General features: G+C 42.0%; 1 protein-coding gene across 1 annotated transcript in view; it reads left to right on the plus strand.

Annotated features, from left to right (window-relative positions):
- Positions 1–488: 488 nt before the first annotated feature.
- TAF1B (TATA-box binding protein associated factor, RNA polymerase I subunit B) overlaps positions 489–12,840 on the plus strand; it is a gene marked incomplete at both ends in the record, with an annotated part of 43,153 nt that continues 30,801 nt past the window's right edge. The window contains 7 exons of the mRNA XM_079550225.1: positions 489–506; positions 1,147–1,245; positions 1,569–1,656; positions 3,438–3,535; positions 3,856–3,951; positions 4,378–4,510; positions 7,699–7,855. Coding sequence (XP_079406351.1) covers positions 489–506; positions 1,147–1,245; positions 1,569–1,656; positions 3,438–3,535; positions 3,856–3,951; positions 4,378–4,510; positions 7,699–7,855 — 689 coding nt within the window. The remainder of the gene's footprint in view (positions 507–1,146; positions 1,246–1,568; positions 1,657–3,437; positions 3,536–3,855; positions 3,952–4,377; positions 4,511–7,698; positions 7,856–12,840) is intronic.

Here is a 12,840-nt window from a genome sequence, read left to right on the forward strand (position 1 = left end):
TGTCCTCTTCGTGAAGTTCCCCATGTCTCCCCAGAAATTAGACTTGATATTAGGAAACATTTGTTCACAGAAAGAGCGGTGAGGCGGTGGCACAGGCTGCCCAGGGAGGTGGTGGAGTCACCATTCCTGGAGGCGCTCAAGGGATGTGGAGATGGGGCACTGAGGACGCGGTCAGTGGGCACGGTGGGGATGGGGTGTGGTTGCACGAGACCATCTCAGTGGTCTCTACCAACGTTAGCGATTCTGTGATTCTATGAAGCCCCCACGTCCACTCAGTGAAGAAGCCCCACGTGCCCCCCTCCCGTCTCCGTCCCGGCCCAGCGCTGACAGGCCGGGGAGGCCGCGTGCCCCGAGATGCCGACCGAGGCCGCCGGGCAGGGCCGGAACGTAAGCGCCGGGGCTGCCGTTTCCGGGCCGACCGACGGCGCGGGCGCTCGGCACGGCTGCGGCGGTGGGATCCCCGGAGCGGCCGCCCGGCGCTCAGCAGCATGGACGAGGAGGACGCGGTGCGGAGCGGGCGGCTCCGGGAGCGGCCGGTTTCGCCGAGCTGGAACGCGGCCGCGTGGGCGGCGCTGCCCCGCGGGTCGTTCGGTGGCCGCGGGCGGGGGGCGGGCTGCGGGCTCCGGCGCTGGGGCGGGAGAGGCCCCGGCGGCGTTCCCGGCTCGGTGTCGGGGTTGGGGCCCGGCCTGAGCGCGGAGCTGCCCGGCAGGCCCGTGGGGCTGTAGAAGCGCTCCCCTTCCTGCTGCTTCTGTGGGTTTCCCTCTTCTCTCCTCCCCCCTCGGATTTCCCCGGGCACGGCTCTCCGTGCGTTGTGCAGGCTTCTTCCACGTGTTTTGCGCCGTTCTGGAGATTCGTTCTTTCACCTCCAGGCCTCTATTCCCCTTCCTATTTCTGATGGGTGGATTACTGGGGCAGTGACTTAGTTACCAGCTTCCCGTTATACGGGAAGTTCACGTACTGGCGCTTGCCAGCTCGCACGTTGTTGTCTGGGACGAGCTAACAGCAAAGACTGCCACTACCCGTTGTCTGCATCAACTCACCTCAGGGACATGCGTTTGCTGTAGCTAATCCTGAAAGCTGTGCAGTAGCCTGGCTGGGGGTTATCTGCTGTACTTGAGCCTGTGAAAGTTTGTTTTCTCCTTTCAGGGAGGTTTTGATGAGCGCTGCGCACAGTGTTCAGAAGTAAACTGGGGTCTCACTGATGGAGGCAGATTTTACTGCAGAACTTGCCACAATGTTATTGAGGTAAAAAGCAGAGCTGTTGGCCTTCAGATTGCTTTATTTTGATTATGCCTGGTTTTTAGGTTATAAAAATGCTATATGGCGTGACCTGGGTGTCTTAACACTACTGCCTGGATATTGCTGTGCTGCAGCACGGCACCGCTGTGACACGCTGACAAGTGACAGCTGTATGTCCAGGACTGTAATAACCAATTTTTGATAATTCTGAATGAAATATTTGTCTGTTTTAAGAAAATAGAACAAGTAATTCCATTACGTTTTATTATGGGGCGATTGATGCAAATTAGGTCTGGCATTTTTCTTGCTAAGATGTTACTGTTTTGCAGAGAACTCGAGAAGTTGTAAGCACCGATGTTATCCCTAATGCAAGAATCCAGACAATCTCCAAAGGCTCTAGAAGTCAGAAAAAAACTGGTACGTACAGAAAACTCTGTGTTCTGCATGAATGGATACACTGATTCACTGAGCACATTGTCTTCAACTGTGGATGAAAGCAGATATCTAAAAAGGACCAAGAACAGGAATGTAATGCATCCCCAGACACTGCCAGAGCCTTAAGCAGCCCCAGCCTCAGTGAGTTCCAGAGGCACAGGTGGCCTCCATGAAGTTTGTGGATATTGTGCATTAGGCTTGGTGTTTCTGCCACTTGGATTTGTGCAGGCTGCTGCTCACTGAAGATGGTGCATAGTGTTCATCCAGATGTGGTGGTCCTTCTGTTCCTTCTTTGTGGTGACTGTCACAAAAGAGCAGTGTGTGTGTCTAAATGAAATGTGGCAATGGTCCCACTCTCAAAATGTGTGCCCAGCTTGCCCTGTGCGCACTTGACCCTGCAACCTATGCAGAGATTTAAGTGGATGGGATTTTGTGCAGTTAGAGTAGCTAGTCTGAAGTAGTTTGGTAATACGTATTTTATCCCAAGTCACTCTGCATTAATTTCATGATTCGAAAGAGCAGTAGCCGTTATATATGGTGATATGCTATGCGTGTTATAGTAGAGTTGCTGCTGGAGCTGTGTGTGTGTACTCTCATGGCTGGAGAGTTGTTTTGCTGTTGTGGCGACTTTCAAAAAGCAAAAATGCATTACAGTGATACATGAAGCACAGAGCTATCTTTGTCTGTGATAGGCTGACCTATCTTCACTGTACTGCAGTGGCAGGAGATGACTGCATTCCTTTGAAAAGAGCAATTGTGGGAAGTTGAAGGTGGGAGTGAAGAAAGGCCTTAACACCTCTACCTGCCTTTTTCCTGCATTGCTCCAAAAATCAGTGCTGAGACTTCGTGCCTTTTACTTTTCATGTTGGGCTTGTCATCAGCAATCCCCCATGCTTCTTAGCTTCATACAGTCCCTTCTGCAAGTGCAGTTGCACGAGGCTATGACAGTTTATTTTCATACGTGTGTAGGGTTAAGCTGTATCTGTGGTTAACAGGTAAAGCCAGCATCCTTAATGCTGGGGATTAACTTGGGGCAGATAACTTTTAAGATGATGAGATGCAAGGTGTGATTGGAAGGAAAAATAATGAATAACAGCGATGGAGTGAAAACAAAGAGAGTTGGGAGCTACAGAGACATTTTTTTTAAGACCAAGAGCATGTGGAAAGGATTTGTAAATATGGAGAGGTATGGCGGAAAGTAAATGTAATGCTGTCTGAGGAAATAGTGAATAGATTAGAGCAGGCCTTAGGAAATTCATCATATGCTGAGGTATGATAAAAGCTCTGAATGTCTGAGAAACTTTCAGTTAAACCTGTATGATTCCATGAGAGACACTGGTGAAGAACACGGTGATTTATATATATATATTTTAATATCTACCTGATGAAGTACTGCAATGCAATGCGTTCCAGCTTTTCATGCTCAAGATAGGGAAGAAAAGACATCTCATTTTTTCAACAACAGGTCCTACTTTAAAACTGGTCACTAGGCAACTCTCTCCTCATTTGCAAATGCTGTGTTAGAAATGATAGTGAAATATATTAGTATTTGGAAATGTGGTTAGAACATCACTTGTTCAGTAATATTTCTTCTTTCTGAAGCCTGTGAATAAGTGGAAATTAATGGAATATTCAGTGTAATGGTCTTTGCTCTCGTATCTGAAGTTATTTCATAGAGGTACGTCTCTGTCCTGGTACAAGATAACAGAATATTAAGTGAAAATACCTTGCTTAAGGTTTAAAAAACACTTTCTTTTTAATAGATGAAGGCTGGGAGTGGTATGTTTGTGAAGGCTTTCAGCTGGTACTAAAGCAACAAGCTGAAGCTTTGGAAGCATTAGGAGTGTGCCCACAAATGAAGGTATGTAGAGATCGGTTTGAATCCTACAGACTCTGAGTTGTGCACACTGTGAGTGTGCAGCAGGGGTGTTATTTAAGGATACTGTAATTTTTTGGGTAAATCAAGTCCCTCTCTTAGAAGAAATATATACTGAGTGCATGTAAACAAACTTAATTTTCCTCATAGTTATAAAACATGAATTAAAAACTGGAGGTAATGAAATCAGAGCTGGAATATTGTTTAGGTTCCTGAGTTAGTAATTCTGTTAGGTTCTGTTTTCTCAGAACGTAACGTTCTCTCTCTAAACCTTGTACAAATTGCTGTCCATTTGTATTTACCAGGATGAAATTCTGTGCAATTTTTGGAGGCGTTACCTTCAGAAGAGCCAACAGGCATATTGCAACAGACCAGCTGGTGAAACTATCAAGGCATTATCAGTAAGTGAAAAGCTCAGATCCTATGAGATGTTGGTTATTTTTCTTAAAGAGTAACAACAAAAAACTTTCTTTAAGCTGCATACCTAACTCACATTAATCTCACTTCAGTGAGAATGTCTTCTAAATGGAATACCACAGTCCCTGAAGTTGCCCAGTCTCCTGAAGTTACTTATTTCATTAAGCTTTGCTTCTATAAATTACCTCCTCTCTGGTCATTGTAGGCAATTGGGATGTAACAGAATCACAAAGAAAATTTTTTTTCAAGGTTTCTTTACATACTGGTGATTCATAGAGCAGGTAAATATGTGAACAGCTTGGGTTTCAACTTCATGTACTAGATCTTCTATCTGTTATGCTTTATTTGGTTTATTCAGATTAAACAGTTACTAACAGTAGATAATACTATGTCATATTTACAAAAAACAGGTATGTGATAGCAGTACAGATATGGACAGTGAACCAGAGCAACCTAGCCTGCTTCACTTTTTATCTGTCTCTGAAAGTGACGGGGATCTACAGACAGATTGCAGCTATGCCTCATCAGTTGGCAAGGTCTCAGGTAGGAGCAATGAAGTGAAGTATCTGGAAACCATTCTTGTAATGACTTGGGTGTATTTGTGTAGAATTAATTGGAAGGACTTTTTGATGTGTAGCTGGAAAGTGTAGAGTTTTCAATCCTATTTGCCACGGAGGTATTTTATATTCTATCTGTAGCAGAAGACTTTTTTTTTCCCTCTAAAGTTGAATGTGATCTAGAAATGTAGAGGGAAGTTGTACTTTTTAGCCGTGTTGCCCCATGCATCCTGTCTGGAATGTAGAAAGAAAAAGCTATTTTGTCTGCAAAGCTACATGTTCCTAACAAGTCCTGACTTCTATGTTTAAAAAAAAAGAGTTGATTCTCTTGTTTCCTTTATGTTCTTCACGTTATGTGTTGTTTTTTTTTTCCCTGTCCCATATGTATTTTTCTATTATTTTTTTAACAGCGTTTTTGGTACTTCTGTATCCCTTGTCCTGCATTATGTTTACTATCCTTATAGCCTTTTTCATCCAAAAATCTTGTATCATTCCTTCAGCTTCTCCTTTCTGTTCACAAATGAGTTTGAAAACATTGACAGAATTCTAAACATTTTAATTAAAAAAAGAAAAGACTCCATAAAATTGGAGTCTTTGGTGTTAGTGGGCAAGTATAATCTCAGGCAGTGCTGTGGTGTCTGATGATGGAAATACAACTCAAAGCATATTTGAACGTTTTTGCTTGCACTTTGAGTTTCTGATTGTTCTTTTATGCTCGATTCTTTGTCTTTTCCTTCTTTGTCTGTTTCAGTGTTTACTGTTCCCATGTTAAAAGGTCCTCTTTATGTTCTACTTCTATTTTTCTACGATATTGTCCATCTGCCATCCAAGTAATATAATTTTGTCCTTCTATATTTTTATTTCATACAATCCAGAAATGAAAACAGAATGAGAAACTTGAGCTACAGCAATTAGAAATATTAAGAAACTAAAACTCTTGAACAGGATTAGAAAGGGGGAAATAGGGCAAAAATAGCAACACAAACTTTTGAGAACATAATGCAGGCACTTTTCATTCTAATATACTAAAATGTTAAGATTTGCAGGTAAAAAGTCTCTGTGTGTTCATACACAGCAGATTCAGGGCGTTTTACAAATTCTTTCCTTAAGTAGGAAAGAACACAGTGAAAAAATTCTAGTGCAAATACTCAGTTGAATTCTTCTCTTTTAGATGTCTAAAGGAACTCCTTACTTTTTTAGGAGTTGTGCCTCCTATATGTATCTAAAAGTCAGCATTAAGACAGGCCGTAATGTAATGTGTTCTCCTTGGTCTGTTGTTGTGGAGAACAGATTAACCTTTAAGTAGTCATACCTATTTCACTAAAAGCCTTTGAAGTAGATAAGAGCTCAGTGACAGTAAAAGCATATTTTGGAGCAATCAAAGAAGCACAGCGATTATTTACTATATTGAAATTTGATACAAATAATACTAGATGTGTTCTAGTAGACCGTAAATGGTGGTGAAGATTGATTCATTTCCTCCTAGTGCCATTTCTACTGAGTTGTTATTGCTACAGACTGGAAACCTCAACACTCTCCTAAGAGGCTGCTCCAACATGCAATTGTTGTGGGTTTTTTTTGTTTTATTATTTTTTGGTTATTTTTGTATGGGGATAATAGCAAATTCCACTGAGTATAGTGCTGAGATATTGCTAGGGAAGCCTATTAAACTCTTAAATTATTAGATGTGTGTAATTGTATGTTGTCAGGTCTTGCGTAAGCTACAAGAAATAAAAGGAAATTGTGTGCTATCATTAAAGCCACAAATATAATGAGGATTATTCAAAATTGAGTTGAATGTGAAATTAATAATGAAGCTTCGGTCGTGAAGCTGCCTAAGCACATGTATCCATGTAAAAGGTGAAACTGTTGACTAAAAGGATTAACTGAAGGCTGCTGCCTTTATTCCCCAGCACACCTATACGCAACAGTCATCTCAGGATCCTCTCATCTAGTCTGTGTCCCCTGCGTGCCGTCTCCTCTTTTGAGGAGCCAGTAGGTGGCATCAAAGACTAATTCTGACCCAGAAACACCACACTTGCAGTTCTGCCTGCCAGTGTGTCAGTGGGTGCCAGACCTCTGCCCGTTGCCACCTCACAGACCTGGGTTTCACCTACGGGCGTAACCACGGCGCTGCCCAGCTCCCCGCTCAGGCTGCTCGCTGTGACCCTGCAGCTCCCAGGTTGGGAGCTGTGTGTCAGTCTTCACGCTTTCTGCCCAGTCTGGGGAACTGTGGAGAAGGCACTACAGAGTCAGAGTTGATGTTTTGTGTTGGTGTGCTTTAGAAACAAAATATTTTCATTTATCCTGGCCTATTCATGATGTAGGGAAGAAGATCTTTTCAGTTTTTGTTCCTCCTTCCCTGAACTCCAAGGTTTCACTGCTGAAAAGGTTCTTAATTCAAAGTCTATCCCATAAATTAAGTTTCTCATTGCTGCTTCTCTCTGTTTGGTGATTCATCTCAGTGAGAGTATAGGAAGGTTTGGTTGTTTTGTGGTTCGTTTTGGTTTTCTTTAACCTTCTTTACCATTTGATACTTCTGTGTTCTCAAGTTCTTTTTTTTTTTTTTTTTTTTACATTGAATTTAAATGAAAAATATCCAACAACCTACTTTATGGCAGATGGATACACACCTTAACTTCAGTAAAGTCTCTGCAGTGTAGATTGTGTTCTTGTTAAAGCTCTGACAGTGCAGAAGCTTAAAACTGTGTTTTAATCCCCATCTCCAAGGTGTTGGTTTAAGCACATAGAATTTTTCCCCATTTCTCCACTGCTTCCTTATCTGTCAAATGGAAAATAGTATTTCCAGCTCACGACTGTGGTTAAACTCAGACTTCTGAAAAGCTGGGAAGTGTTGCTCCCACCAAAAGGTCCAGAAACCAAAAGGTTCTGTTTTTATGGGTTCCTGAATGAGGTCTCTTTTCATGTGATTCAATGTTTCAATTGAGATAGCTGTTTAGGGGACAGGTTATTACATAATGGCAAATGAATAAACTAGAGTGAAGCTGAAGTACCTTGACTATCAGACAACTGCAGAGTAATGATTTGGAAATGTTATTAGTTGCTGAACAAGAGTACTTGTATGCTCCTTTGTCCTGTTTTCTGTACCCTATGGATTGTGTGTATGTTGTATCAATTACTTTTTTTCTCTTCTGTTTTTAACATAAACCAAAGAAAGCACCTCTGTATGCTCTGGGTCAGTAGATGGTAGCTTGTACGTAACGAAGAACCGAAAGGACAAATTGCGGATGTCAATGCCAATGACCCTTTCATTTTGTTACATGGCATTACTCTGGCTGAAAGAACCAATGACGTTATCTGAGCTCTTAAGGTATGAATGGTCTTTGCTGAGATGGCTGTTGCTTTTGTAACTAATATATATGTATTTCTAGTAGGATCTTTACTGTTACCTTGTTACTAATTTGTTCAGTGAGTTACCTTATGCTTAATATCCATAACTATGCTCTGACACAAGAATTTGTGCAGCTGCTTCAAGAGAACATTCTCTTCCGTTGTTTGCACTGAAACTCAAAGACCTGCAAGGCAGAAGATTTAGCAGCTAAAGAAGCTTTTAGTCCTTCTCCTTTGAAATTTCTTTAGATTCACTGGAGCAGTAGGCATGGTCGCATTTTTGCTATTTTTGCTGTTGTCAGCAAGCCAAAACTAAATGAGTAAATGTTCCCTGGGACTTGCGTCAGTGTCATCATGCAAACAATACCAGCAGCATACAGAGATCTGGAAGGTAACTAAGTAGCTTCACGTAATGGAGTGGGGCTCAGAAATTAATATAGTGAGTTTTTCTTTGTCTTTATAGCTTTGTATCTGTAATCATCAGAGTTCAGAATAAAGAGCTTTTAATACGGTAGATATAAAACAATGTAACGATATAGTTTGATGCTAAATATGGGGATTGTCAAGCTATTACTGACAATGTAGTTCTTTTCTCCCCCCTATGATTTGGGTAGGAATATATTCCTTGTTTTCTTAAGGGATTAAGCTGTCAACTTTTTTCTGTTGTTAGCAATAAATATTTTAAATCAGACCAAAGCAGCTTACATTCAGAGATTCTTAGGGCTGCTCTGTAAAACCTTTTGTATGCTGATATTTTTTTTAACCGTTGTTGAAGTAGTGTCCATTTCTAGAAATATGGGGAAAATGTCTTTTTCTTCTTGCCAAAATGATCAGGTAATTGTAGGCGGGCAGATCAAATTGCACTTGGACAGAATAAGGAAAAACTGATTCAAGATTCAGTTGATAAGATAGGCTTCAGTTGTTGAATTTTAATTTTTTTTTCCAAGTATATAACCTGTGGACTAGAAGGCAAGGCAATACTTGTGATGGATGTAACTTGTATTGCTGCTGAAGGTTTAATGCAAGGTGAGTTTATCCCAGTCCCTGCTGTGCCTCTCTGGATGCCAAACCCCCTGCACTTGCTAGCTTTGTACAAGCTTTCTGAGAGCGATGGAAAGTGCTTTTGTGGCAAGAGAGGTTTGTATGTCTTGAACTAACTATAGCAATTAATACTGGGTACACTAAACTGGTTAAACTAATGTTTAATCCTTTGATTTAAGTTCAGGGGATGGCTGTTGCCTTCATCAATCACAATCACACAAACTGTTGCATGTTTGCATAACTGGATATGCTGTTGTGTAAACGATGCTTCTAAAATGTTCAGCAACATGCCATGACATTCAGAATTCAGAGTAAGTATCCTGCAGTACAGAAGTAAATACTGAGTAGGTTAATAAACAGCAGAAATCAAAACCAACTTTCAGTAAGAAGGCAAAAACAAAAAGCTATGAAAGTCAGTTTAGGTCAGAATAGAATGCAGTAGTGAGATGGACTGTGTTAATTCCATATTAATGGTGTATTGTTGTGTTTGAGTCTTCAAAATCTGGAGACTGCAAAAACGATCCAGGAAAATTCAGAACCTGGAGAGCATCCTTTGTCTTTGTAAAAAAATAAAAATCAGGTACCAAATACAGCAGAGAAGAGCATAATCAGAAACTAATAACTGGAAACTGAATTAAGATGATTTGAAAGAATGTATCACTTAATTAGGGACATTGTATGGGTTTAATAGACTCTATATAAGGCCATGAATCCAGTGGGGGATCGGAATGATTTGGTGACTTTAAATGCACTGAACATAAGAAGTGAATTAAATGCAAAAAGTGATGTTTAAAAGAATGCCGTTTGTATTGCAGAGTTTTACGATAGTTGTAGGAGACTGTAATTACATTATCATGTTCCCTCCCTACCCTTAAGTTCTTTGCCTTTCACAAGCTTGATGAAGAAGGGCAGAGAATTCTAAACTGCGTGAACTATCATCAAACTCTTGTTTTCTGACGGCTGAATATTTAAGCTCAAAATTCAGACAACGTTAACATTTTTGCATGTGTTGAGATACAGATCAAAATAGCGACAGAGCAGAGATGGAAACATGAAATATTCAGCGTTACCTTTAAAATCTTTGTAAGCAAATTGTGTTATTTAAACCTTCTGAATTACAGTTGTGCTTCAAAGTTCTGCCTTGTTTTTTGTCCTCAGTTGGTTTTCTCCCTGCCTGCAGTCAGCTGACTCCCGCTCCTCCCTTGTGACACATGCTTAGGCACCACACTGCGGCAACCTGCCAAGTTTTAAAGGATTTACTACACCAAAAATACACTCCTCCTTGCTACTTGACACACTTAGCAGAAAAACACTACAATTACCTCCTCTGAAAGAGACGTTTTTGGTTTAAAAATAACATTTTAACAACCTTCTGCTCTAGTCTGCATAATAGTAAATCCTTTTCCACTGTGAGTAATCTCACAACGCTCTCTCTACATGCAGTGCATTCTGTAACTAATTAATAAAATGGGGATTTTGTGGAGGGAGAAGAAAATCAAGGTGCTAGGCTTCGAGAGGCTGACAACTACTGCTTCTCAAATGAGGTTATACACGGCTACTCCGGCAAGACTGAACTTGTAATCAGTTTGTGGCATTGCTGTGTGGCTTTAACAGATGCATCGTTTCCTTGTAGTATGCAGGATTTTCTTTGCACTTAGCCCTGACTAATGTATGCTGCTGCTGTAATTAAAAGCACATATGCTGTGTGCTGTATGGGCCATTCAGGCACTTCACTGATACAACTTTGTGCTGTGAGTGTTTTGATCACCCATCTGTTAAATGACAGGGCTGGAAGAAGAGCAGGCAGTTAAACTATTTTCAATTCCGTTCCAAATCCAGGCTTTTAGAGTAAGTGTTAAAATCCTGAATCATTGGCATGTTGCATTCATAGCAGAGTATTTATGCTGTTTCAGGGATTTTTGAAACATAGAAGCAGCTTTCCACCTGAGAGAAGAGCATGTTTTTTGCACGGAGACAGTAATTTCAGGCTAGGATAGGTGTCGTCATTGTTTTTTCAGCAGTTGCAATGCTTTGACGTGGTAAAGCCAAGTTAGTGAGAACTTTTAAGAGCAAAAAACCAAAAACACACAACCACCACTTTTGTAGGCGTTGTTTGTCTTTTGTGCATAGATACTGCTTGTTTTCTCTTGTGCTGGGCACTAGCATTCACCTAGCTGTTGATACATTAGCTGAAAGCAGATCAGAAAACTAATTTTGCAGAAGAAAGTTTCAGTGGGCGTTTTAGTGCCGTGTAATTTGCTTCAACATGATCCCTTTCCACGTTGTGCTGGCAGTAATGTCAGCAGTCTGGAAATCTGTCTGTTTTAAGTCAAACCCTAGAAAACAAAAGACTGTTTTCAGTCTAATCCTCAGTAGAAGAGACACAAGTGCTTTTGTCAGCAGGGAGGAGACAGGAGTGTGATGCAGAGGGCAGCAGGGAGGGTGGGATTTCCCATTTGGGAGGCAGCAAGCTGTTACGGGTGGTTTAGCTGCAATCGAGGCCACACCACACCCTGTGCCTTGATTGTTTGTCCTCCAGCTGGTGCTGTGCTTGCTCAGGAGTTGCTGCTCTCAGTTTCTTGGAGCCACCTTTCAGATCTGGCAGCTAATTCTGTGAGTGCTCCTTACCAGATGTCAGGCAGCACTTGCAATCAGCTGAGCTGCTTGTGTGCTTCCCTCTTCCTGGCACTGCTAAGCCAGTTGTGGCACTTGTGAGCAGCCTGTTAGCCTCTGATTGTTAGATGCCAGCAGATAAACCCTTCTTTCCTTCTGATAGTAGGGTCACAGGGACGCTTTTGCTGCTTCTGTGAGTTAAATTTGTAGAAGAGAATGGTAAGCTCCAGGAGCACACAGCCAGAACAGGAGGAGGGAAGTACAGCTAGTTATGGTTTTGGTTGTTTCAGTCCATCTTGTCGAACCATTCCTCAGGCTGAAATTGTTCAGTTTATTGCAATTTGGTTGCACAGAGCTGCCGGGCAGCTGCTCAGCACATCGGGCAGGGTGGCAAGCACACAGCGGGTGCTGGGTCTGGCTGGTAACCTCAGCAAGCATGTGGGGCAGCACACATTGCCAGTTGCAGTAACTGGCTCTTAAAACAAAATTTTAATCGGTTTTCCTACACGTACTCTGTAATACCCAGCAAGGGGTGATGAAGGTGCTGTAGTGGAAAAGAAGAGGTGGGTTTGTGCCCTGCCATGTGTGAGGGGAGAAGTGAGCGCTCTGTCAGGGAAGGCATTCTTTGCCTTGGTCTTGTTTTGTTCTCCAGACACGATGTGAGTGGCAGTGACAGATGGCTGTGTGCTATGAGGAACTTGGTCAGCTGCTAGGAGGGGACCTCTCCGGTGATCAGGGCGTGCAGGTCCTGTCCTCTGCTGGGAGCGGATGCAGAGCCTGGCTTTACCAATACTGTAGGAGTTTGTAGACCTTGCCAGTCTGTGTAGCAAGATCAGAGGGATGTTGTGCAGAAAGAAGGCACAGCTGGCACAGGGGAGAAAATTGTTTTCAGATCTGATACCATTTAAAGAACGGTCTGGTCTGTTTGAAGTGTTAACTTAGTCCGATCTAAATTATTACTCAAATTCTGAAGAAAAGTAGTTCAGGAAGGCAGTTCTGAGCCCTATGAAGGCTGTCAGTGGGCTTTAATCTGGAACGAGAGCAGTGCCCGTTCTGTCATGAAGATCCAGGCTTGTTCAGTGCTTGCTTTGCCTGTTGTAGGCATCAGTATTGGATAAGCCTAGGGTTTGGAGGTGCTGGTGTCTTGTTATTGGTAGATGTTGCTGAATCCCACAATAAGGATCTGGAAGAAAAAAAAAATCCAAAATACTACTGTAAACTACAAGTCAGTTTTTAGTGGAAAATGCATTATTTGGGTGCAAATTCAAAATAAATGATTTTGGATTTTATTAGCACGCAAACTTTCTTAAT

This window comes from Tetrao urogallus, assembly GCF_951394365.1.
Source record: "Tetrao urogallus genome assembly, chromosome: 2".
Lineage (NCBI taxonomy): Eukaryota > Metazoa > Chordata > Aves > Galliformes > Phasianidae > Tetrao > Tetrao urogallus.